Here is a 25083-nt window from a genome sequence, read left to right as displayed (position 1 = left end):
TTGAAATCAAGGAGTGTGATACCTCTAGTTTTGTTCTTCTTCCTCAAGGTAGATTTGGCTATTTGGGGTCTTGTGGTTCCACACTAATTTTAGTATTGTTTGTTTTATTTATGTGAAAAATGCTATTGGTATTTTGACAGGAAATGCATTGAATCTGTGGATTTAATTGGGTAGTATGGACATTTTAAGAACATTACTTCTTCCAATCCATGAGCATGGTATATCTTTACATTTATTTGTGTCATCTCCAATTTCTTTCATCAGTGATTTACATTTTTTTAGAGTGTGGGTCTTTCAGTTCTTTGGTTAAATTTATCCCTAGGTATTTTATTCTTTTTGATGCAATTATAAATGGGATTGTTTTCTTAATTTCTCTCTGATACCTTGTTATTAGTATATAGAAATGCAACTGATTTCTGTATGGTAATTTCATATCCTGTGACTTCATTGAATTCCCTTATTCTAATATTTTTTTGGTGGAGTCTTTAGGGTTTTCTATACATAGTATCAGGACATCTGTGAATAGTGACAGATTTACTTCTTTCTTTCCAATTTGGATTTTCTTTATTGTCTAATAATTCTGGCTAGGTATTCCAATACTGTGTTGAATAAAAATGGCAAAAGTTAGCATCCTTTTCTTGTTCCTGATCTTAAAAGAAAAGTGTTTGGCTTTTCACCACTGAGTGTGATGTTGGCTGTGGGTCTGTCATATTCAACCTTTATTATGTGGAGGTACATTCCTTCTGTACTTACTTTGTTGACAGTTTTTATCGTAAATGGATGTTGAATGTGTTCAAATGCTTTGTTTGAATCTATTGAGATGAGCATGATTTTTATCTTTCATATTGTTAATGTGGTGTATCACATTGCTTGGTCTGCATATGTTGAACCATGCTTGCATCTTTGGAATAAATTCCACCTGATTGTGGTGTATGAACCTTTTAATATATTGTTGAATTTGGTTTGGTAATATTTTGTTGATGTGTTTTGCATCTATGTTAATAGTGTGTGTGTATGTGGTGTATGTATATATATATACACATATATATATGCACACATATATATACACACACATATATACATATATATATACATACATATATATATACATATATATATATATACACATATATATATATATATATATACACACACACACACACACACACAAACACTCTGGTGTGTGTATGTACACACAAACACACACACACATATAGTGGGTGATACAAAAATCAAAGTGATACCAAAATCAAAGATACCACACACACACACACACACATATATAATATGCATTATTAATTTTATTATAATAATATGCATTAATTTTTGGTATATATATATGTGTGTGTGTGTGTGTGTGGTATCTTTGTTTGGTATCAAGGTAGCGTTGGCTTCATAAATTCAGTTTGGAAGAACTCCTTTCTCTTCAATTTTGAGAAGGATAGGTACTAATTCTTCTTTAAATGTTTTTGGTGAATTCACCTTTGAAGCTGTCTGGTTCTGGACTTTGGCTTTTGTTTTGTTTAAAATTATGGGTTTGGGGTTCCTGGGTGACTCAGTCCGTTAAGCATCTGACTTCAGCTCAGCTTATGATCTCACAGTTTGTGAGTTCAAGACCCGCATCAGGCTCTCTCTACTGTCAGCACCGAGCCTGCTTTGAGTCCTCTGTCTCCCTCTCTCTCTCTGCCCCTCCCCTGCTTTCTCTCTCTCTCTCTCCCCAAAATAAATAAACATTAAAAAGATTATGGATTCAGTTTCATTACCTCTAATCTGTCTATTCAAGTTTTCTATTTGTTCATGGTTCAGTCTCAGAAGGATGTGGGTTTCTAGGAACTTATTCATTTCTTCTAGGTTGTCCAAATTGTTGGCATATAATTGTTCATAGTAATCTCTGTTATCCTTCATATTTCTGTGGTGTTAGATGTAACTTTTCCTCATTCATTTTCTTTTTTATTTGGGCCTTCTTTTTTTCCAAATGAGGCTGGCTAAAGGTTTATTGATTTGTTCATCTTTTCAAAGAACAAGCTTTTAGTTTCATTGATATTACTATTTTTAAGTTTCTATTGCATTTCTGTGCTGATCTTTATTATTTTCTTCCTTCTATTAACTTTGGGTTTTTTTTTGTGTCCTTTTCCCACTTCTTTAAGTCATAGATTGTTCATTTGGAATTTTTCTTGTTTCTTGAGGTAGGCCTGTATTGCCATGAACTTCTCTCTTAGAACTGCTTTTGCTGTGTCTCATGGATTTTGGAAAATTATGTTTCCATTTTTATTTGTCTCAAGGTATTTTTAATTTCCTTTTCATTTCCTCATTGACCCACTGGTTGCTGAGTAACATGTTGCTTAGTCCCCATGTTTTTGTGTTTTCCCCCATTTTTGTTCTTGTAAATGATTTCTAGTTTCATACAATTGTGGTTGGAAGGTATGCTTGATACAATTTCAATCTTCTTGAATGTATTGAGACCTGTTTTGTGGCTCAACATGTGATCTATCCTGGAGAATACTCCATGTCCACTTGAAAATGATGTGTATTCTGTACTTTTTTTTTTTATTCTGTACTTTTTTTAATGAAATGTTCTCTCTCTCTCTATATATATATATAACTATATATGTAACTATATGTAACTATATATATAACTATATATATGTAACTATATATATATACACATATAGTTACATATATATATATGACATTAAGTCTACCTGGTTTAATGTGCTATTTAAGACCAAAATTTCCTTATTAATTTTCTGTTTCCAAAATCTATTCATTGATGTAAGTGGGTTATTAAAATACCCTACTATTATTGGATTGCTGTCATTTTCTTTTATGTCCTGTTAATATTTATTTAGGTGCTCCTATTTTGGCTGTATAAACATTTATGAATGTTACATCTTTCGTGGATTGACTGCTGTATCATTACATCATGCCTTTTTCATCTTTTGTTACAGTCTTTGTTTTAAAGTCTATTTTGTATGAATAAAAAAATCTTTATATTTTTTAGAGAAACCGTTTTTTTTTTGAAGGCATGATCAAGCCATTATTTATAATGCTCAACTTAGAAAATCAGAAATTTCAGTGATCACAGCAAAACATGGACAGTTTTTGCAAATTCTAACACAACTATGTGACAGAGTTGTGCCTCCAATAAGAAATCCTGCTTTTAAAGGACTTGGAATGGTGTAAGGAAACACATATGTGATATTAATCAAAAACAGGAATAAAATTAATTATATAGTCTGGTCTTTACTATGTAAAATATATGAATATGCATTATTAATTTTTGGTTTTTTAGCGGGAGAAATAAGAGCATGCAAATGACTCTTTTAAAAAGGCATTCTCTTTTTACGATAAATGTTAACCTTTTAAAGTAATTTTAATTTTTTTAATGTTTATTTATTTTTGAGACAGAGAGAGACAGAGCATGAATGGGGGAGGGTCAGAGAGAGAGGGAGACACAGAATCTGAAGCAGGCTCCAGGCTCTGAGCTGTCAGCACAGAGCCCGATGTGGGGCTTGAACTCACGGACCATGAGATCATGACCTGAGCCGAAGTCGGATGCTTAACCGACTGAGCCACCCAGGTGCCCCTTAAAGTAATTTTAAAGAACAATTTCTTATATCCTTCAATTTCCTGAAAGAAATTGTTCGTATTTTTTTTTAATATAATTTATTTTCAAGTCAGCTAACATACAGTGTATACGGTGGCTCTTCACTTCAGGAGTTGATTCCCATGATTCATCACTTACATACAACACCCAGTGCTCATCCCACCAAGTGCCTTCCTCAATGCTTATCCCCCATTTTCCCCTCTCTCCTGCCCTCCTTCCCCATCAACCCTTGGTTTGTTCTCTGTATTTAAAAGTCTCTTATTGTTTGCCTCCCTCTCTGTTTGAAACTCTTTTTTTCCCCTTCCCTTCCCCCCATGGTCTTCTGTTAAGTTTCTCAAATTCTACATATGAGTGAAAACATATGATATCTGTCTTTCTCTGACTGACTTATTTCACTTAGCAAAAAAGGGGGCGTCTTGGTGCCTTAGTCTGTTGAATGTGTGACTCTTGATTTTGGGTCGGGTCATGATCTCAGGGTCATGGAAACGAGCCCTGAATTGGGCTCTGCACTGAGCATGGAGCCTGCTTAAGATTCTCTCTCTTGCTCTCTCTCTGCCCCTCTCTCTTGCTCGTGTGCTCTCTTGCTCTCTAAAATTAAAAAAAGTCTATTTTGTCTGGTACAATCATATTGCTATTCCAGTTTCTTTTTGTTTCCATTTACATGGAATATCTTTTTCCAGCCCTTTACTTTCAGTCTGTGTTTGTCTTTAGGTCTAAAGTTAGTCTCTTGTAGGCAAGATATAGATGAGTCTTTTTTTTTAATGTTTGTTTGTTTATTTTGAGAGACAGACAGAGACTGTGAGTAGGGGAGGAGCAGAGAAAGAGGGAGAGAGAATCCTAAGCAGGCTCTGCACTGTCAGCACAGAGCCTGACATGGGACTCCATCCCACGAACCACAAGATCATGACCTGAGCCAAAATCTAGACTTAGCCCCTCAACCAACTGAGCCACCCAGGCATCCCAGGTCTTGTTTATTATCCATTCAGCTACCCTCTGTATTTTAATTGGAGTATTTATTCATTTACATTTAAAGTAATTATCGATATTTACTTATTGCCATTTTGTTAATTGTTTTCTCATTGTTTTTGTATTCTCTTGGTCTCTTACTTTGAAATTCGATGGTTTTCTTTAGTGTTATGTTTGGGTTTTTTTCTCTTTATTTTTTTTGTATATGTATTGTAGGATTTTGTTTTGTGGTCACCATGATGTTCATATATATTTACATATATATAGTATATTTACATATATGCACAGCATACTTACACATATATGTCTGTTTTAAGCTGATAGTTTTTTAAGTCTGAACACATTTTATTTATTTATTTAAAAATTTTTTTTTTAACGTTTATTTTTGAGACAGGGAGAGACAGAGCATGAACAGGGGAGGGTCAGAGAGAGGGAGACACAGAATCCGAAGCAGGCTCCAGGCTCTGAGCTGTCAGCACAGAGCCCTATGCGGGGCTAGAACTCACGGACCACAAAATCATGACCTGAGCCGAAGTCAGCCGCCCAACCGAATGAGCCACCCAGGCGCCCCAAGTCTGAACACATTTTAAAAGCACATTTTATATTTTGATGTCTTATTTTACATATTTTTATTTTGTGTATACACCTTAACTACTTATTATAGTTGTTAATACTACTTTTGTCTTTTAACTTTCATACTCACTCTTTAAGTGGCCAATTTACTGCTTTTACTGTATTTGCCTTTACCAGTGGGATTTTTTTTCTTTCATATTTTCTTAAAATTTCTAGTATGGTATTTTCCTTTAGGCTTAAAGAAGATCCTTTAATATTTCTTATAAGGCTGGTTTAGTGGTGATGAACTTTTTAGCTTTTGCTCTGCTGGTGAACGCTTTATCTCTCCTTCAATTTTGAAAGATAACCTTGCCAGGTAGAGCAAACCTTGTTTGCAAGTTTTTTCTTTTTAGCACTTTAAATATATCCTGTCACTCCTTCTGGCCTGCAAACTTTCTGCTGACAAATTTTCTTTTGCTGCCTTTAAGATTTTCTCTTTAACTTTTGCCATTTTAATTATAATATGTCCTGGTGTAGATCTCATTGAGTTTATCTTGTTTGGAACTTTCTGTCCTACATGGGCTTAGATGTCTGTTTTTCCCTCCACAGGTTAGGGAAGTTTTCAGTCATTATTTCCTCAACTAAATTTTCTGCCCCTTTCTCTCTTTTCTTTCTGGGGCTCCTATAATAAATATCAATATGATCAATGTTGTTCTAGAGGTCCTTTAAACTATTATCATTTTTTAAAATTCTTTTTTCCTTTTGCTGTTCTGATCAGGTGGTTTATACTATTCTGTCTTCCAGGTTGCTGATCTGTTCTGTACCATCTAATCTGTTGTTTAGTGTATTTTTCTAGTGTATTTTTCAGTTCAGTGACTGCATTCTCCAGCTCTGTGACTTCTGTTTGGTATTCTTGTATTTTGTAACTCTTTGTTGAAGTTCTCATTGTATTTATCCTTCTTTATCCTGAGTTTAGTGAGCTCTTTATGACCATTACTTTGAACTCTTTATCAGGTAAATTACTTTTTTCTGTTCTTTCCATCTGAGGTTTTATCTTGTTCTTTTGTTTAAAATATAGTCCCTTGTCTCCTCATTTTGTTTGACTGTGTGTTTCTTTTTATGAATTAGGTGGAAAAGCCAGCTGTCCTAATCTTGAGAGTGGCCTTATGTAGAAATGTCCCCCTGTGTAAACAGTATGTGTCTGGCAGGATGGCTGGAGCTGGAGTGGATGCAGATCAGGGAATCCTGGGGTGCTCTGTGCTGGGGCTGCTCTGTTGAGACAGTTGAGCTGAAGCAGGCATGGGCTTGGGGGGTTTCAAGGGTTTTGCCTCTGGCTGTTCTCTAGTAGGATGGCATGGGCCAGAGTTCCCACAGTGTGCTGCATCAGTGTATAGGTCTTTCACCTCCTTGGTTAAATGTTTTCCTAATGATTTTATTCTTTGTGATGTAATTATAAATGGGTTTGTCTTCTTAATTTCTTTCTAATAGTTCATTATGTATAGAAACAAAACATATTTTTGTGTATTGATTTTTGTATATTGTAACATTTCTGAATTTGTTTTTGCTAACAGTTTTTTTTTTTTTTTAAATTTTTTTTCAATGTTTTTTATTTATTTTTGGGACAGAGAGAGACAGAGCATGAACGGGGAAGGGGCAGAGAGAGAGGGAGACACACAGAATTGGAAACAGGCTCCAGGCTCCGAGCCATCAGCCCAGAGCCTGACGCGGGGCTCGAACTCACAGACCGCGAGATCGTGACCTGGCTGAAGTCAGACGCTTAACCGACTGCGCCACCCAGGCGCCCTTTTTTTTTTTTTTTTTTTTTTTTTTAAATTTTTTTTCAATGTTTTTTATTTATTTTTGGGACAGAGAGAGACAGAGCATGAACGGGGAAGGGGCAGAGAGAGAGGGAGACACACAGAATTGGAAACAGGCTCCAGGCTCCGAGCCATCAGCCCAGAGCCGTTTGCTAACAGTTTTTGATGGAGTCTTTAGGGTTTTCTGTATTTAATATTATGTTATCTGAAGATAGTGACAGTTTTACTTCTTCCTTCCCAATTTGGATGTCTTTTATTTCTTTTTCTTGCCTAACTGCTCTGGCTAGGATTTTCAATACTATGTTGAATAAGAGGTGAAAATACAGGTTTGAAGGGATACATGGGATCCCTGTAACATGGGATACCCCAATGTTAATAGCATTATCAACAATACCCAAACTATGGAGATAGCCCAGATGTCCATTGACTTATCAATGAATAAAGAGGTGGTATATATACGCAGTGGAATATTACTCAGTCATCAAAAATTGGCATTTTCAATGACACGGATGTAGCTAGAATATATTATGCTAAGTGAAATAAATCAATCAGAGATGGAAAAATACCATATGATTTCATTAACATGTGGAATTTAAGAAACAAAACAGATGAACACATGGGAAGGTGAGGGAAGAGGAGAGAGGGAAACAAATCACAAGAGACTCTTAATGATAGAGAACAAACTGGGAGTTGATGGAGGGAGGTGGGTGGGAGATGGGCTAAATGGGTGATGGATTTACATTAAGGAAGGCAATTGTTGTGATGATCACTGGGGGTTTTATGTAATTGATGAATCACTGAATTCTATTCCTGAAACCAATATTGCACTGTATGTTGGCTAACTAAAATTTAAATTAAAAAAAACCCCAAAAAACACAAAGACACACACACACACACACACACACACACACACACACACACAAAACAGAGGTGAGAGTAGGCATCTTTGTCTTATTTCTGATCTTGGAGGAAAGGCTTTCAGCTTTTCATCAATGCCTTTGATGTTAATTGTGGGCTTTTCATAAATGGCCTTTATTGTGTTGAAGAATGTTTCCTATGTACCTGCTTGGTTGAGAGTTTTTATCCTAAATGTTGAATTTTGTCAAAAGCTTTTCTGCATCTATTGAGATAATCATATGATTTTTACACTTAATTTTGTTAATATAATGGGTCATAATGACTGATTTCCACATGTTGAAACATTTTTGTTTCCCTGGATAAAAAACCCCACTTGCTCACGGTGTATGACCCTTTATTATTGAATTTGGTTTGCTAATATTTTGTTGAGAAGTTTTACATCTATGTTCATCAGGGATGTTGCCTGTAATTTTCTTTTCTTGTGGTGTCTTTATCTGGTTTTGGTATCAAGGTAATGCTGGCCTCATAAAATGAGTTTGGAAGAGTTTGCTCCTTTTCCATTTTTGGAAGAGTTTTAGAAGGTAGGTATTAATTCTTTGTATATCTGGTAGAATTCACCAGTGAAGCTGGACTTTTGTTTGTTGAGACTTTTTATTTTTAATCTTTTTTTTAATGTTTATTTATTTTTGGGAGGGGGGGGCAGAGAGAGAGGGAGACACAGAATCCGAAGCAGGCTCCAGGCTCTGAGCTGTCAGTACAGAGCCTGGTGTGGGGCTCGAACTCATGAAATATGAGATCATGACTTGAGGCAAAGTTGGATGCTTAACGAACTAAGCCACCAAAGCACCCCAAATTTTGGTGTTTCATTTTCATTTCTTTCAAGAAACTTTCTATTTCTCTTTTGAATTCTTCCTTGATTCGTTGGTTGTTCAAAAGAGTGTTATTTAATTTCCATGTATTTGTGAATTTTCCAGTTTTCTTCCTATTACTGATTTCTGGTTTTATATTATTGTGGTTGGAGAAGATGCCCTCTATGATTTCAAACTTCTTGAATTTCCTAAGACCTGTTTTGTGGCCCTACATATGGTCTATCCCCCCCAAATGTTCCATGTGCACTTTAGAAGAATGTGTATTCAGCTGTTGTTGGATAGAAGATTCTGTATATGTCTGTTAGGTCCATTTCGTCTATAATGTTGCTCAGATCCGCTGTTTCCTTATTGCTTCTCTGTATGGATGATTATTGAAAGTGGGGTATTAAAGTCCCCAACTATTACTGTATTGCTGTTTATTTCTCCTTTTAGTTCTGTTAGTTTTTCTTTTATATATTTAGGTGCTCCACTGTTGGGTAAATAAATATTTACAACTGTTATATCTTCTTGATGGATTGACTACTTTATTACTATATAATGATCTACTTGGCATCTTTCTACTATTTTTAGTTTAAAGTCTATTTTGTTTGATAGAAGTATAGGGATTCCTGCATTTTTGTTGTTGTTGTTGTTGTTAATACATGTTTGAAATCTTTTTTTCATCTCTTCAGTCTCAATGTATATGTGTCTTTAAGCATAACATGAATCTCGTGTATACAGGATATTGCTGAATTTTGTTTTTAGCCATCCTGCCATTCTATGACTTTTCATTGCAAAATTTGATGTGTTTATGTTTAAAGTAATTATTGATGGGTAGGACTTGCCATTTAAAAAAATGTTTTCTAGTTGTTTTGTAGATCCGTTGTTATTTCTTATACTACTTTTTGGGGGAGTGCTTGTCTTTTGGTATAAGTATGCTTAGACTTCTTGAATATTTTCTTTTGTGTATTCACTATAGGTTTTTCTCTTATTACCCTGAGGGCTACATAAATTATCTTCAAATTATTATAATGTATTTTAAACTGCTATAAACTTAACTTTAATAGAATTCCTAAACTTTATACTTTTACTTCTCTTTCTTGTCACATTTCAGGTTATTTATGTTATAGTTTACATATATTTTTTTATTATGTAACTAATAATAGATTACTGTAGTTAGGGGTTGTTTTAAAACATTTAAAAAATATTTATTTTTGGGGGGGAGGGGCAGAGAGAGAGAAAGGAGAGAGAGAATCCCAAGTAGACTCCTCACTCAGTGTGGAGCCAGATGCAAGGGTTGAGCTCACAAACTGTGAGATCATGACCTGAGCCGAAACTGAGAGTCAGACACATAACCAACTGAGCTACCCAGGTGTACCTTACTACATTTGTTTTATAACTTTTAAACTAGAGTTGTGAATTCGATGCCACCATTAACATATTACAGAATCTAACATTGACTACATATTTACAATTAAAAGGAGTTTTATGCTTTCTTATTTTTTAAACATTTACTTTTAAGTACTCTCTATACCCAATGTGGGGCTCCAAGATCAAGAGTTGTATGCTTCATGGACTGAGCCAGCCAGGCACCCCTCTTTTTTTTTTTTTAATATTAATTAGTATCCTTTTGTTTGCAATTAAAGAACTCTGTTTAGCATTTCTTGTAAGGCAGGTGTAGTGGTGATTAACTTCCTCAGCTTTTGTTTGTTTAGGAAAGTCTGTGTTCCCTTGAAAGTAATCTCTACACCCAATGTGGGGCTCAAACTCATGACCTCAAGATCAAGAGTTGCACATTCTACTGACTGAGCCAGCCAGGCACCCCATGTCTTTGACTTTTGACAATTTAATTATAATGTGTCTTGGTGTTGGCCTATTCAAAGTCAACTATTTGGGAGGTTTTGGGCCTCATGGATGTCCATTTCTTTCCCCAGGTTTGAGAAGTTTTCAGCCATTATTACTTCAAATATAGTTTCCCTTTCTCTTTGTCTTCTTCCTCTGGAATTCCCCTAATGCAGATATTGTTTCTTTTGAATATGTCTCATAAATTCTGTAGGCTTTCCCTACTCATTTTTATCCTTTTTTCTTTTTACTACTCTGGGTAATTTCAAATGTCCTATATTCCAGGTTATTGATTCTTCTGCATTATCAAGTCTGCCTTTGTAGCACTATACTGAACTCTTCAGTCACTATATGTTTTCTATTTTTTTTTAAGTTTATGTATTTTGAGAGAGACAGAGACAGCATAAGTGGGGGAGGGGCAGAGAGATGGAGAGAGAGAGGAGACAGAATCCCAAGCAAGCTTTGTGCTGCCAGCACAAAGCCCAATGTGGAGCTTGAACCCACGAAACTGCAGGATCATGACCTGAGCTGAAACCAAGAGTCGGATGCTTAACTGACTGAGTCACCCAGGTGCCTAGTTGTTTTCTGTTTCTTTGTTGAACTTATCTTGTTCATTAGTTTATTAGTTTCCTTTGGTGGTGTTATATTTACCTGATTTATTGTGATACTTGATTCCTTGCATTTGTATCTGCACATTTGAGTAAGTGGTCTTGCCTTCAAGACTTCATAGATTTACTTTGGTAAAGACAGTTCTTCACTAGTTAGCCCAGTTTGGGTTTCTGGATATGTCTGATGGTAATGTCCTTGGGCAAGTGGGCCTTGCTTCAGGGTTAATTTCTGGGCAAGGCAACTACCTGAGCTTTGAAGCCAAGGGTGAGAACAAGTTGCAGTGGACTTCTGGCTTGGTTCCTTGTCCAGTTGAGGCTGTAGGATGGGCTCTGTGGTTTCCTGGTTCTCTGGACAGGCTTATTAGACTGTTGGGCCTGGGTACTGTATTTAATCAAAAAATGGGACTGTGAATTAGCTTCTCTGCCCTGGCAGGATAGCAGAATGGGATCTAGGTCCTTCATAGCTTATTATTTAGGAATCCAAATCAGGGAAGAGTTTGCACTGAATTCCCTGTCTACACAGAGTCACTCTTTTTGTTCTGCAGAAGAGGAAAGCCAGGGGCTCTGCATTCTTTCCAAGTACCACTGTAAGAAGGGCAATGCAGCTTCCTATGTGATATGGTTAGGTTCTGTGGTAGGGCAGGCTGAAGGCTGTATTCAGCAATAAGCAGGGCTATGAATTAGTTTCCTTGTCCAGGTGCAGCAGCAGAACTAGTTCCAAAGCTTGTAAGACTCTTTGTGGTCTTGACTCAAGCCAACCCTTGCTCCAAGTTCCTTAGCTGAATAGGGCCACTGGCTTTGCTCTGTAGGCTATCAGCTTGTGTGCTTACCTCTCAGCTTGCTGAGAGGTATATAACCAGACTTCAGACATTGCCACCAGCCCCTCTGGCCAGTCAGGATGGGAAATCACATTCAGCAGTGGGTGTGGTTATGATTTAGCTCCCTTGCCTGGGTAGAGTGAAAGGGCCCACTCCAAGAACCTCCAAAATTTTCTGAATAGGCTTTCTGGTTCAGTGGCTTCTGGTTTCTGGTTTCTAGTGGCCAGGAGCTATATTAAGCAGTGGGTGGGGCTGTGAACTAACTCCTCCTGTGAGGGCATACCCTCCTTGTCTGGTACTGGTTGTACTTTGGGGGTGATCAGCTCTGTCTGCCTTCCTCTTAGCTTTTCATTACTGGGCCATTCAGCTGCCAGGTGGTCTCACCAGCCCTCCCAGTCAGATGGGGCTGGGGTTATGGTTCAGCTCTCCTGCCTGGGGAGGGGCTCCAGGGCCAGTGAAACTCCTCATTTGAGGACCTACATCAGGCAGATTTGCACCCTGCTGAGTTCCATGTTAAGGTTGCACCAACAATTTGGTTCTGCAGATGAGCTGCTGGTTGGGAGTACTACTTGGGCTCTGTGGGTAAGAACTTGGTCTGCCAAGATTGGTGTGCTGGCTGTTGGCAAGGTTCTCCTTTTGTCTCTATCATAATCAGTTTTCTAGGGGTCAAGCCCTGCAGATTCTCCTGTAGTGCTTGTGGGGCAAGACTGGAGTAGGAGCTTTCACAAAGTAACCCACAGGCTGTGTGTGTGTGTGTGTGTGTGTGTGTGGCTAGATGTCCCATCTGGTTCCTTTTCACCCCTGGAGGACCTGAAGGCTCAAGGGAGACCACTCTACATGGTGCGGCACTGGCCTTGGGGAGGGACAATGTGGTCAATATGTAGCTGTTCCTCTTAGCCTTCTAATCCAATCCGTCTTGGTCTCTGTGGTTCAGGGGAGTACTTCAGCCTCACCCCCATGTTCTAGGATTGTGTCAGTGGTGTCCTGTCCATTAATAGTTGTTATTTAGTCTTGAGAGGGGGAGAGCGACTTACGTCATCATCTTGGTCATGTCACTCTGAGTTAGCTTTTGAAATGTGTAATTTCTATAAAAATGTGCAATCCTTCTAATAATTAAGTTTACTGGAAGCTGAGCCAAGGTGTTTAGGCCTGTTGAGTAATCAAGTATCTTTAATTACTAGGGTACCATTTGTGAAGAGGAGATGCCTCGGCTGTGGGGTGTGGGATGCGGGAGGGCTGGAAAGGCATGCTCAGTACTTCCTGGGCATCTGCCTCCAGTTTAGAGTGTGCAGGAACTTTAATGTAGCCACACTGTTCTTTTATTCTGAATTAAATTACCCATCTAACAATATTTAAATTAACCTTGAGGCTTCCTGGAGAACATAAAAGTTATTTTGAATTATTTTCACTGCCAGGATCAGCACAATTCCCTTCCCAGCCAGCTTGGTAGGTATTCAGTGACAGAGAAACCAATTTTTAAATTAATACAATTTTGTGTTTGTAAGGAAGCCATTATTTTTAATTATCGGGCATTTTCCTCAGCCTGGCTTCCCCAGTTAATAAAACTCAGCTATTTAGCATGGTTTTTATTTTTGCAGAGGGCGGACTTTGGGAAGTAGTTTCCCCTGTGGAATCTCCCCCCAGAATGTTTTGATCTCACCAAGTATACGCCTGTCACAAGGAGGCTTGTAAAAAACCCTGAGAAAAGGAAACGCTGTCGTCAAAATGGCCCTGCTGGGCCTATAACCAGTGACTCTAACTTTGCTCGAGGGGCAATGACAGGAGCTGGTGATTTGAGAAACATGAAGGAGGAAATTAACACTGGGCTGGATCCCCTCCAGGAAATGGCACTGTTGCACGGCAGGAGAGGTTTCAGATAGACTTGCAGAGGAATACCTTGCCTGTCGTGTTTTGAGTGTGGGAAACCCCAAAAAGGTGAGGTGGGGGGAGAGCTTTCCCATGCCTGGAGGCATTTAAAAGCCAATTTCCTGCCTTGGAGAGTTTAGGTATTCATCTACCCAGAGGAAAAGTGAGGCTAGGATGACATCTTCATTTCCTATCTGGGTCAGTCCTCTGGGATTTATAAAGCAGCTCTCCCTAGTTGCCATACAAGACTCAATGCTACATTGGGATCAGTGCTTGTGCAGACAAAACAACTTGCTATAAATTTAATATTAGCTTAAATAATGCATAATTAGAGGGGTAAGCCTCTGCAAACACATTAAATAATGTATTCCCTAAGCAAACATTATTTTTGGATGGCTTGCTGTTTTGGATGATGGTGAGGTGGAAGGGTAGACCTGAATTTGAGCTTCAGTTTTAACTCTGCAGTTTTGACACTGATTGGCTTTGTCATTGCAAAGCAGTCTTTCACCTTGAATGCCTCAGTTTCCTTATCTGTAATGGCCTGTGAGCTGCTGGTGGGTAGGGACTTCCTTTTTCTTAGTGTCCATGTTATTTTTCAAAGTGCTTGGTACTCGGCAAACATTGGTGAATAAGAGGGTTGAATTAGACCCACCATAAGAACCATGGCAACTCTGACGATGTACTGTTCTAATATGGAAAACTGGGAAGAGAAAATGTGATCTCCAAATAACTGAAGGGCTTCATTCCAAAGAGCAATTAAAGTCATTCTGGGAAGGTCCCCAAATCTGGAATTAATAGAGGTTTCAGAGAGTGGATTTTCATGACGTTAACTTAAAATCACATTTATCAATTCACTAAATATTTACTGAGCACCTACTATGTGCTTGTCACTGTGATCAGCACTTAGGATAGAGCAAGACAATTATGGCTCTTGCTCTCATGGAACTTACAGGTCAGAGGAGGGTAAAGACACATGAACCAACCATGAAAATATTAGTGCTGTAAGGAGAGTAAACACTGGGAAGGAGGGAAGGATACTTAGAACTGGGCACACAAGGACCTTTTCTTACAGGAAGTGCTGCCTCAGTGGGGGCTTGAAGGAGGAGTAAGACTTTACAGGTGAGGGCAGGAAAAGAGTTGAAGAGAATAGTCCAGGTGGGGAGGTCAGCAAGTGAAAGCCTGAGTAAGAAGTGAAGGTCCCACACTGGTAGACAACTTAGTTTCAGGTGCTGTGGGAATATTCTAGTAGAGGTGGGCGGTCTGTTGGCATAGATGTGGCAGAAAAGAGAGGCATCTGTATGTAGACTCAGCCCAGGCAGCCTGAACAGACTTGTACCTGTCACCTTTCAACCTGAACTTTCCAGAATGCAAGTATGTTTTTTCCTCCTAGCCTCTAAGGAGGACAGTAGGTAGTCCAGTCTGCAGATGAATGCTCCTTTGCACTCACCAATGTGTCAATCTGGGGAGGACTTGTGTATTTCTAAGATCCTTACCACGGTCACTAAGGGCCTGTCCCTGTGACCTTGCCCCTACCTAGTTTGCTCCAGTCACGCTAGCTCTCTTGCTCAGGATATAAGCAACAGTTTCTTCTGCTTCAAGGCATTTGAACATGCTGATGCACTGGCATAGGTTTGCCTCCCATCCCATGCCTGGAAAATCCTTATTCTTCAGTTCTCAGCTCAAGTGTCATTTTCTTTCTTTTGAAAAATATATTTATTTATTTTGAAAGAGAGCATGAGTGGGGAGATAGGAAGAGAGAGACTCCTAACCAGGCCCCACACTGTCAGCACAGAGCCTGACGTGGGGCTCTATTCCATGAACCACAAGATCATAACCTGAGTGAAAATTGAGAATTGGACACTTAACCGACTGAGCCACCCAGGTGCCTCTCAAATGTAATTTTCTTAGTGTGGCCTAACCTAAATCAGATATTCCCTCTTATCTGCACCCTGTATTTTTCTTTATGGCACCCATCACAGTGTCTTTATATTATTTGTTCATTTATTCGATTATTAAATGTTTCCCTTTGCTAGGGCATGAGGGTCTTTTCACTCTTCCAGCACTCCATCCAAAAATAGGAAGTCACCCAAAAGTAATACTTGGTTGGGGAATACGTTGTTTAACGTGTTTGCAGAGGCTTGCCCTTCTAAGTATATATTAAGTTGGTATTAAATTTATCACAAAGTCCTGTCTGCACAGGCATACTCACATTGAGTCTTGTCTCTTCAGTTCACCGATATACCCTGAGTGCCTAGTACAGTGCCAAAACTCAGATGTTTGGAATATAAAATATTGGTGCAGGATGAAAGCATTGTGGCAGGAAGGGGCTGATAAAATTCAGGCTTTCAGGATAACTGTGAGTGTTAACAGAGCTGCTTGAGTGGGCTCCATGCAGAATTGAGTTCACAAGCATGTGTGTGCATGCACAGTTGCCTCCCATCTCAGTCCTATGTCACTGTCATTTGGCACAAAGGCAAAACTAACACAAGCCAATGTGTAATTACAATGTCATATTAATCACATGAAAACCAAAAACAAAATTACTAACTCCCACCTCTTCTTGGGAAGAACACTAATACCACTATCATGATGGAAGTTGATCTTAGAAGTGATTTTTCTTTTGTTCTGCTACCTACTCATGTAGTTGTTTCTTGCTTCTACAGTCTCCCAGCAAATTGTAATCAGGAGGAAATATCCTAGAGGGTGGTTGTATGCTTCCTTTTCAGAGAGAATCATGCACTAAATCCATTTCAGGAAAAAGCTGAAGTTTTAATTCTCAGTAGAAGAGGAGGTTGGTTTCTGTTCTTCCAAAAAATCTAGAAAAAGACTTTCTGGTGGAGATGCATTAATAAACCCTCAGGGCCAGGAGTTTACCTTACGGATTAGGCTCTGGAGGGATGTAGAATATATTTGGTGTGTGTGTGTGTGTGTATGTGTGTGAGAGAGAGATATTTAACCTGCTATCTTCCTTATTTGGGTGTAGCACCCCATTTCTGTAAGGTTTCCTGTGTTTAGATGGTTTTACTGAGATGTCCATCACAAGATACATGTGTCCATGTGTGACCCAATCCTGGCCAATCATAGATCTGCATCTGTACCAACTTAGACACCTGGGATTATTACCATTTTTTAAATATAAGTGCTGTGGGAGATCCTTTCCTCTGGGTTCAGTAAGCTAAGTTGATGTCAGCCTGAAGTCAATTTTGGCCAACTCTGCCTGAACCCTCAGTGTGGAAAGGTCATTGGTCTACCACGGGAGAAAATGAGGCCAACTGCCAAGAGAAATAATGCTGGATGAAAGGGGACCATGAGAAAGAGAGAAAAAGAGATATCAGCCTGATGACATCATTTGGGCCTTTGGGGACCCATTACGCAAGACAATGAATGCCCCTTTTTTATTATGCTAATTTGAGTGTACTTCCTGTCTTTTGCAGTGGAAAGATTCCTGACAGATATAGGGCAAATGTGTTGGTGAACTCATGCCTGCTTTGGGTGAAAGGTGGGGGGAGGGAATTCACACACTTCTTCTAAGGAGGAGCCTTAAGGAGGCATGTCCTCACCTCTTCTTCATCTATTGTCTGAGTGCCTACCACATGGCACTTGTCACCAGGGATACAGTGGTGAGATGGTTCCTGTGCTCATGGAGCTTATAGATGCCCTGATAAAATAGTTTCATGTGCTTTTGCAAGGCTGGGGAGAACAGAGAAAGGAGTGTAGTGGAAAAGACTCTTTCAAATGAGATTACTTGAGACATCCTTAGGAGACGTAATGAAAATTATTCTCACATTGAGTTTGGGCCAGGAAGAAGGGACTAGCACTCTAAATTTTGTTGAAGCATCATAAAGTTTTTGGTGGAAGGATGTGGTTCTTTGATGGTCTATATTTACCATCTTACATTAGACCAGCCTATATGGAAATGCTATTGACACATTACTCACCTAAGAGATGTTCCTGACTGGATTGCTTGGAGGAGGGCTACCTAGGTGGCTTAGAATTTCACTGGGCACTGGTCTATCATGGTAGCTTCACTGGAAATTTTGGTTTCTTCTGAATCCTAGGGAAGCTCAGAGCCTTGGGGCCTTGCATAATTCAACTGGCCAGACTTCCAGGAGCTTGGTAGTCCCTGGAAAGGTAAGTCTGTTGTCTTCAATGCTTGATACCCTCAGTTGCTGCACCATAGGTTCTCTGCAAATTCCCTGCTTTCCATGAACTTTCCATGAAGGAGCAACACTTTCTTCCCTATTCCAAGAGTCAGGGCTGAGGCTGCCAGAATGCCACATGTCTGTCATGGGTTTCAGTTCCTAGCTTTTCTCCTTCACAAAGCCTGGTAGGCCACCTCACAAAGTCTAGACAGCCACTCAGTTTCCCAGTCCATATGACTAGGGAGAGGAACCCTCAAAAGGAGAGCATGATACAGCAACCCTGCTACTTGTCAAATCCTGTTAATTATGTGTATTAAATTGCTCTCAGATCTTTCCTTCCCTCTTCTTTCTCTCTTTAGTGTTAGTGATTTAGTTCTTTGTTTGGATTACTGCAATTGCTTCTGTGCTGTCCCTGTCTTCCTATCTTGTCCCCTTCTGATCATCCTCCACTTCTAAGGAAGCCTGAGAGGTCTTTCTAAGACTACACATCCCAACACATCACTCTGCTAATCAAACCCTGGAACAGCTCCCCATAGTCCTCTTGATAAATGTCAGCCTAGCAAAATATGCTTTTCCATGTGCTGCCTCTGGCCAACTCATTTTTTTTTTCCTGCACCACAATGTAACACATTCCCCTTCCCCATGGCCAAACTGAGTTAAGGTTTCCTGAAATGCTCTTCCCTTTTTGGACCTCTTTGTTGTCTCACAGGCAACACTGTTGGTCTCATCACTCCTTCCCTGTATCTTTGCCAGGCTAATTCCCACTGCTCTGCAGAACTGATTCCAACCTTTCTATAGGAGGTGGCAGAGAACCTACTATGTGTTCAACTCTTTTGGTTTTTTTCTTCTTAGGCACCCAGAAAGACAACATTTCCTAGGCTTCTGTGCAGTTCAGTGGAAACGTTCTCACTAGGGTGGGTGGAAGTGATGTACACCATGCCCATCTCTGCTCATTCAGCCCCTCGTTCCTTCCAGAGCAACCTGAGAGGTCATTTGCTTACTGTGGCGGGGTCACAAGACAGCAAATGCCATGAATCATCACTAGGTCAAGCTGCCTGCCTTATGTGGAAGGTGATGTGGTAAGCTCTTGAGATTTCAGGGCTTATTTATTATCTGGCCTCATCTCATCCCCTCCTGACACAACGAACTATCCAGTGTTCCTTGTGACACTGCCTCTGTTACAGCTTACACCACACTGTTTACATTGGCCTCTCTACTAGATTGCAAGCTCTTTACTGGTGAGGATTTAGTTTTCTCTCTCTCACCTCCATAGTGCTTGGCATATAGTTGGCACTTAGCCCACATCTTTTTAAAAGAATTTATAATATTGGTTTAATTTGCAGCCCAAATGCAGAGGAGACTTAAGGAGAAAATTAAAAAAAAAATGTGTTAGTTATACACAGGAAAACAATTACAGCTATAAAATGTAATGTTCTCCTCTAAGAGTCCATTTGACGATGGAAGTCAAGACAGAGTGAAAAGAAATGTCAGGCCTGGAGGTAAGGAGAGAAGAAACTGCTTGCCTTGTGGGGGCCAACAGGTACCTGTGGTTCAGGGGCTGCAAACTTCCCTGCCCTGGGCTCATAAAGAATCTGACAAAAAGGACACTCCCCAGTTCTCTTGATCCACATCCTGCCTCACCTTTCCTTTACACCTTCTTGCAATTGCTTTGCTCTCCTGCAATTTCTAGGAGTTGCTTTTATTTCATTCACTAAACAATTTATGAATTGAATTAAAATAAATGAGATGCAAATAAATTCCAGGCTTTCTCCCTCATTTTCAAATTACATTTTCAGTCCACTCAACCTGTTATAATCTCATAGTGATTTTCATTTAAGAGAGCTAAATGGATATGTGATTATTGTTACAGGAACTAACACCAGACAATTAAATGTTGAGGTGTTGATAGATAAAGCTGTGTTTTGATTTGCATAAACATGATGCCAGCAAATCTAAACCTGGCAGAAATTCAGTTATAAGACTTGCGTGCCTAACTTCTGCTAATTACCACAAGTACCATTATTAAGATTTTTAATATTCAGTGTTGGGATTATAGCCATTTTATTTTAGGGCCACATTTATCTTTATTTGGAAAACTTAGTCAAAAAGCATAACTGATTTATCAGAGAAAGGGCACGATTACTACTTATAATCAACTTCTACAGTACAGCATATCAAAAATCAATTACACAGGCCTGAAATCCAGTCATTAAGGATTTAGCTACTAATCTCATTTCATTTTTTGTCTTTGGGAAGATAGTGCCGTTTGCAACTTTGCAGATACCAGCATTGGAAGGAAAACATGGGAGACTGCTGATAACCTAATGTGAACAATGAAACTCCAGCCAGATGAAAGCAGAATCTTAATATGCAGTGGCCTGGCTCTGCAGGGAGGTAACCTGGGCCGGTGGATTTCAATCCAATAACAGGCAAAAGTTACGCTGATGGTGACACTTCTACTCTTTTCCATTGTTTACTGTCTTCCTAGTGCTTATCTTAATTATTTTAGTTATTTATCACTGTATTCACTATCTGCCCTTCTTGTCCCTTTCCCCCATCCCTGACTGTAAGCTGCAGGAGGGTAGGCTTGGTGTGTCATATAGATCTCCAGTGCCTGACAAGTGGTAGGTGTTTAGTGAATATGTGAATTTGGTGAAGACTGGGATCCCTGGCCCCCCACCCCACCCCACCATGGGGAAAGAGGTTAGCATGATGTTAAAAATCAGTCAGATGAGTGAGTAGGGCAGGACCCCGATTATCTGGATGACTATGAATTTAAACAGGAAGCTATGGGGCTTGGTGGTTAAGAATACTGGCTAGTGAGCCAGACACAAATATGGAACTGGGACTGAGTCCTGGCTTTGCCATTTTCTAGCCATGGTGCCTTTGGACGGGTTATGTAGCTCCCAGAGCCTGTGTTTCTTTATCTGAAAAACAGGGATAACTATCCCCATGCGGTTGTTGAAAATAAGTAAAGCACTTAACATACTGCTTGCCTCACGGAATCCTCAATGAGTATTGTGTCTTTGTTTTTAAAAGAAGTAACTTTGGGGTCAGTTGCCTAGTCTGGGGAAGCTATGGTTTGTTAAAACTTTCTGCTTGGTTAGCTTGTTATTTCCTCTTGGGAAGCCTCCCCTTATCACCTTAGGCTGGGCAATCTCTCCTGCTCTGCGATTCCATCAGGCCCTGGATGTTCCTCTCACTTATCCCATTGGATTATCCTGCATCTATATATTCTACTGGACTGTTAACTCCTTGAGTGTAAAGAGTACATTATAAAATTTGTGTTCTTTCAGTATTCATCAAACTCCTCAGCACACAGTAGGCACTGGCACTCGGTGCTAAGTTGTTTGTCAAATTGGCCAAAGAGTGAAAGTTGAGGAAGAAGATGGCAAGTGTGACAAGAAGACTGAAGTTATCTCTAGCTAGAGCATAAGGTAAATCCCCACCTTGTTTTCTCCTAGGCAATGGAGAGGTTTTCCCAAAGGGACTGGGCTTCTATCTTCTGAGGGAAAGACTTTGTCTTTTCCAGGGAAGAAAGGAGTAATGGAGGCTTGGGACCTAGGAAATTTGCTCAGCTCCTGAGCAAAGGGTGTGTATCCCCTACCACTTTGTGGTGACAGATAGGGTGGAATCACTTACCCGGAGCTTCCTGCCAAAGATGGTGACTTTGCCTTTAATCTGTTCCTTTCTTAGGCGCCACTCAATGGAATTTAGGCCATTCTCCATGGGCAGGGAGATGTTGCAGCGCCCAATGGTGGGGGTGATGGTACCTGCTAGGACATGGGGCTCACTGTGGAAGCTGACACCCATTCCATTGGCATACATCACCCTCAGGGTACCGTTATTACAGAGCTGGTAGCTGTTCCGCACTTGATCTGGAGAAATGTAAGTGGGGGTGGGGATATGGAAAGAAATTATCCACTCTGTTAGTCATAAGAGAACAGAACCCCTATTTTTATAGGTTTCCATGGTACTTTGCAGCTGTCAGTCTAAGGCTGCCTTCAATTAGCGCCCATACAATGTTAAGGTGAGTAGCAGAGATGCTACTGATCCATGGAAAGAAAAACATTATTAATATGTGGCACTCCAGAAATAATTATGCTGTGATATTTTTCTTTTACTCACTGAATACTATTAATAGTACCTTTAAAGATGTCTATTGCCTACACAATTTGTGTCAATCAAATCCCTAATCTTTAACATATATGTTTTAAATGGTAAAAAAAAAAATGACTTAATTTTTCCCCCCTTTTGCCTACCATCTACCCTGAAGTTGATGGTCTAGCTACAGATCAGATCAGGAGGGAAAAAGCAACCTTCTTGCCCCTCATGCTTCTGCTGCTGACTCCACTATGATGCCACCTTTACTTAAGAGAACTCTGAAGACATTCAAACAGCTTAAGGTAGACTGAGCTAGGGGGTGCTGATAACACGTGTTTATCTCCCCAAAGAGAATCTACACTAGTCAATCAGACTTCTGACCTTTTCCTTATCAAAAAGTTCCAGGAAGGAAATGTGAGTCCAAAAGTCCTTTTACAGATACGTTTCTTCCTGATTATTTGGGCAAAGGAGTCCAGCTGGGCTGGCCTCTGAGAAGCTGACTTTTGGGATTGTGAGCAAATGTGTATCTGTCACTCCTGCAACTGCAGCCATCATGCAGAAAGACAGAATCTACATCATTAATCATTTGGCAGAGCAGAAATAGAGTCATTGAAACAGGCTCTGTCGTGGGATAATAGTGCAGAAATGTCACCATTTATCTACTGAGAGGACACTTTTATCCTCTGACAACGGGCTAGCCCACTGACATTATATCTTAATTAAAAGAAAAATTAATCTGCACAATTCCTTTTCTTGCCAGCTCTTGTGCTTGTCCTGGAATTTGTGTCATGTCAAACAGCAATAGTAACTATGGGGTGGTCAGAAACCTTTGTGATCCCAGTCTTGGCAAGAGATTGCTAAAGGCTTTGATTCCAGGACAATCAACTCAACAAACCAGGACAATCAACTCAACAAACAAGTGGTACCAGAATGGAGCCAAAAAAGGAAGAGGTGAACCCAAGAGGATAAATAGCCTTTGAGAAGCTAACTCTGTGGATGATGGAGAGGTAAGAGCAAGTGGGTATGACAACTGACATTTTCAGATAAGTATGTAGACATTCCTAAATTCCTGGACATTTCGTTTAGTATAGATGACATTCTTCTGAATCTGATTAAGTCATTTTCTACAAGACTGACCTCTTGTAGAATTTGTTTTCTGTGGACACTTGAGTAAAATAGCAAGGTAATAGGTGTTCCACGGTTCTGGAGGTCCTCCCAGGCTTGCCTGGGGTCTGTGGGTGAGTTTAGTGGGCAGGGGCTTACCTTGTACCACCGTGTAGGAGGCCTCCACTGAAGACAGATTGGTAATGACAGTGACATCATCATCACGGTTGGAGTTCTCAATGTCAATGGTGATGGATTTCTCCATTTCCCGGTGCAGACTGGTCACCACCCCCGTGGGGCGTGTCACATTGGTCAGGCGGCCCTCGTGGTCATAGCTGGAATGGACACAGTGCACAGACACACTGGTTGGAAGCACAGTTACTCGAGCTGAAGGCTTTCCCACTACTCAGAACCTCACAAGGCCAGAGAGAGAGGTTGGAAGGTAGAATGGCTGGGTAGTGTATCACACATAGGCTCCTTGTCACAAGCAGCAAGACCTGGCATTGGAGACCATCTATGCTCATACAATTTCATCTCACTTGCCACCTCAAAGTCCTCTGGACAGTCAACCTAGGCCAAATATCACCTCCAGGACTTGGCTCAAGCACAGCAGGTCTGGCTGCCTATAACCCTTTCTCTGGTTTTATAGTCCCAAACTAACCACAGCTCCCCAAGCAGCCTTCTTAGACAGTTTTCCCAATGAGTTACTTGACTTCACCCAAGTCTACGTATACCAGTGATCAAGTTCTGCCGCTAGAAAGTTGCCTGAAATTGGGCCCTTCTCCTTTATCTGTATGTCATCTTTACTTTTTTCTTGAACTGTGGAATTGTTTTTTCTGCCTCCTTTAGCAAAAAGCCTTGCTATTCCACTTGGTGGAACATTTTAATCAGAAAGCTGGACCTTCCATATGCCCAAGTAAGAGACTCTTTTTAAGGTCTGAGCATAGAGGCCTTTGAGCTTTCCCAGATGATATCTGTTACTAGAGATATCTGTTACCAGAGAGGGGAGGAAGGTAGAGGAAAGAAGGTAGTTTGCTTAACCTTTAGGTGTGACTCCCTCTGGACTGGGGACAAAGGTGGTAAGTTCTCAGTGATGGAGACTGAAGCTTGTACAGCATATGAACAGAACCATTATGGCCTATCTGGCTTTGTTGCTTAGAACTACGGAAGCAAATATGGATGGAAAATGGCTTCAGAAAGACAGTAAGTGATTTGAGAAAACATGATAAGAAATTTTTGCTTCCCGGGATGTTTGAAGGCAGAGAACAGAACCACATTAAGCTGGGTGGCCAGTTGGACAAAGTTGAATGAAGGGCCCAGCGTTTGGCTCTACCCTCATCACTTGCCCAGGGCAGTAGGCAATAGGTGGTACAGATATTAAACTAACTGGACCACTATAGACACAGATGGGAGTCAGGCCCTCCAGGTCAAAGGGACTCCCTTTTGTCTTCTTATCTATTAAATGATTAGGTAGATAGCTACCTATAAAGCCACAAAAATTGATGACAGTGATTTCTATCTATTGGAATGAAAAAATGTATATTATTGAGTGGAGTATAAAAATATATTCCACTGATAGTATAATGAGTATATATAGAAGAAATTGTCTTAAAATATAGACATCACAACATTAAGGGTGGTTTTTCTACCTGTGTTTGTATGTTCCTCTATTTTAGGAATTATTTCTAACCAATATGCCTGACTGTTAGGTTTTCTGATTAAAAACAAAAGGTATTTAAATGAAATAGTAAATGCCTAAGAGTTGGTTTTTTTAAAAGATAAAATTGACCAACCTTAAAAGACAAGAGTTCTCAAAAATCAGAGATGTTACAACTGATATGACAGAAATACAAAAGATCATAACAGATTACTACCAAGGAGTTTCAAACAGTAATCAAAAGCGTTCCAACAAACAAAACTACAGGGCCAGATGGCTTCACTGGTGAATGCT

At 39.8% G+C, this 25083-nt stretch overlaps 1 protein-coding gene and 1 long non-coding RNA gene across 25 annotated transcripts in view; one reads left to right on the top strand and one right to left on the bottom strand.

The window, feature by feature from the left end:
• Positions 1 to 17913, top strand: part of LOC131507727 (uncharacterized) — a 54292-nt gene extending 36379 nt beyond the window's left edge. The window contains exon 3 of the long non-coding RNA XR_009259662.1: positions 17841 to 17913. This is a non-coding gene — a long non-coding RNA (uncharacterized LOC131507727). The remainder of the gene's footprint in view (positions 1 to 17840) is intronic.
• The window catches only part of TENM2 (teneurin transmembrane protein 2), a 1977383-nt gene that overhangs the window by 26678 nt on the left and 1925622 nt on the right, over positions 1 to 25083 (bottom strand). For all 24 annotated transcript variants that reach the window (XM_058722697.1, XM_058722719.1, XM_058722713.1 and 21 more), the window contains 2 exons: positions 23292 to 23467; positions 21567 to 21802 (listed from right to left, as the gene is read on the bottom strand). In XM_058722697.1, coding sequence (XP_058578680.1) covers positions 21567 to 21802; positions 23292 to 23467 — 412 coding nt within the window. The remainder of the gene's footprint in view (positions 1 to 21566; positions 21803 to 23291; positions 23468 to 25083) is intronic.

The sequence above is a fragment of the Neofelis nebulosa genome, chromosome 1 (genome assembly GCF_028018385.1).
Source record: "Neofelis nebulosa isolate mNeoNeb1 chromosome 1, mNeoNeb1.pri, whole genome shotgun sequence".
Lineage (NCBI taxonomy): Eukaryota > Metazoa > Chordata > Mammalia > Carnivora > Felidae > Neofelis > Neofelis nebulosa.
The sequence above is the reverse complement of the archived record's forward strand: the minus strand, read 5'-3'. Positions and strand labels throughout refer to the sequence as shown.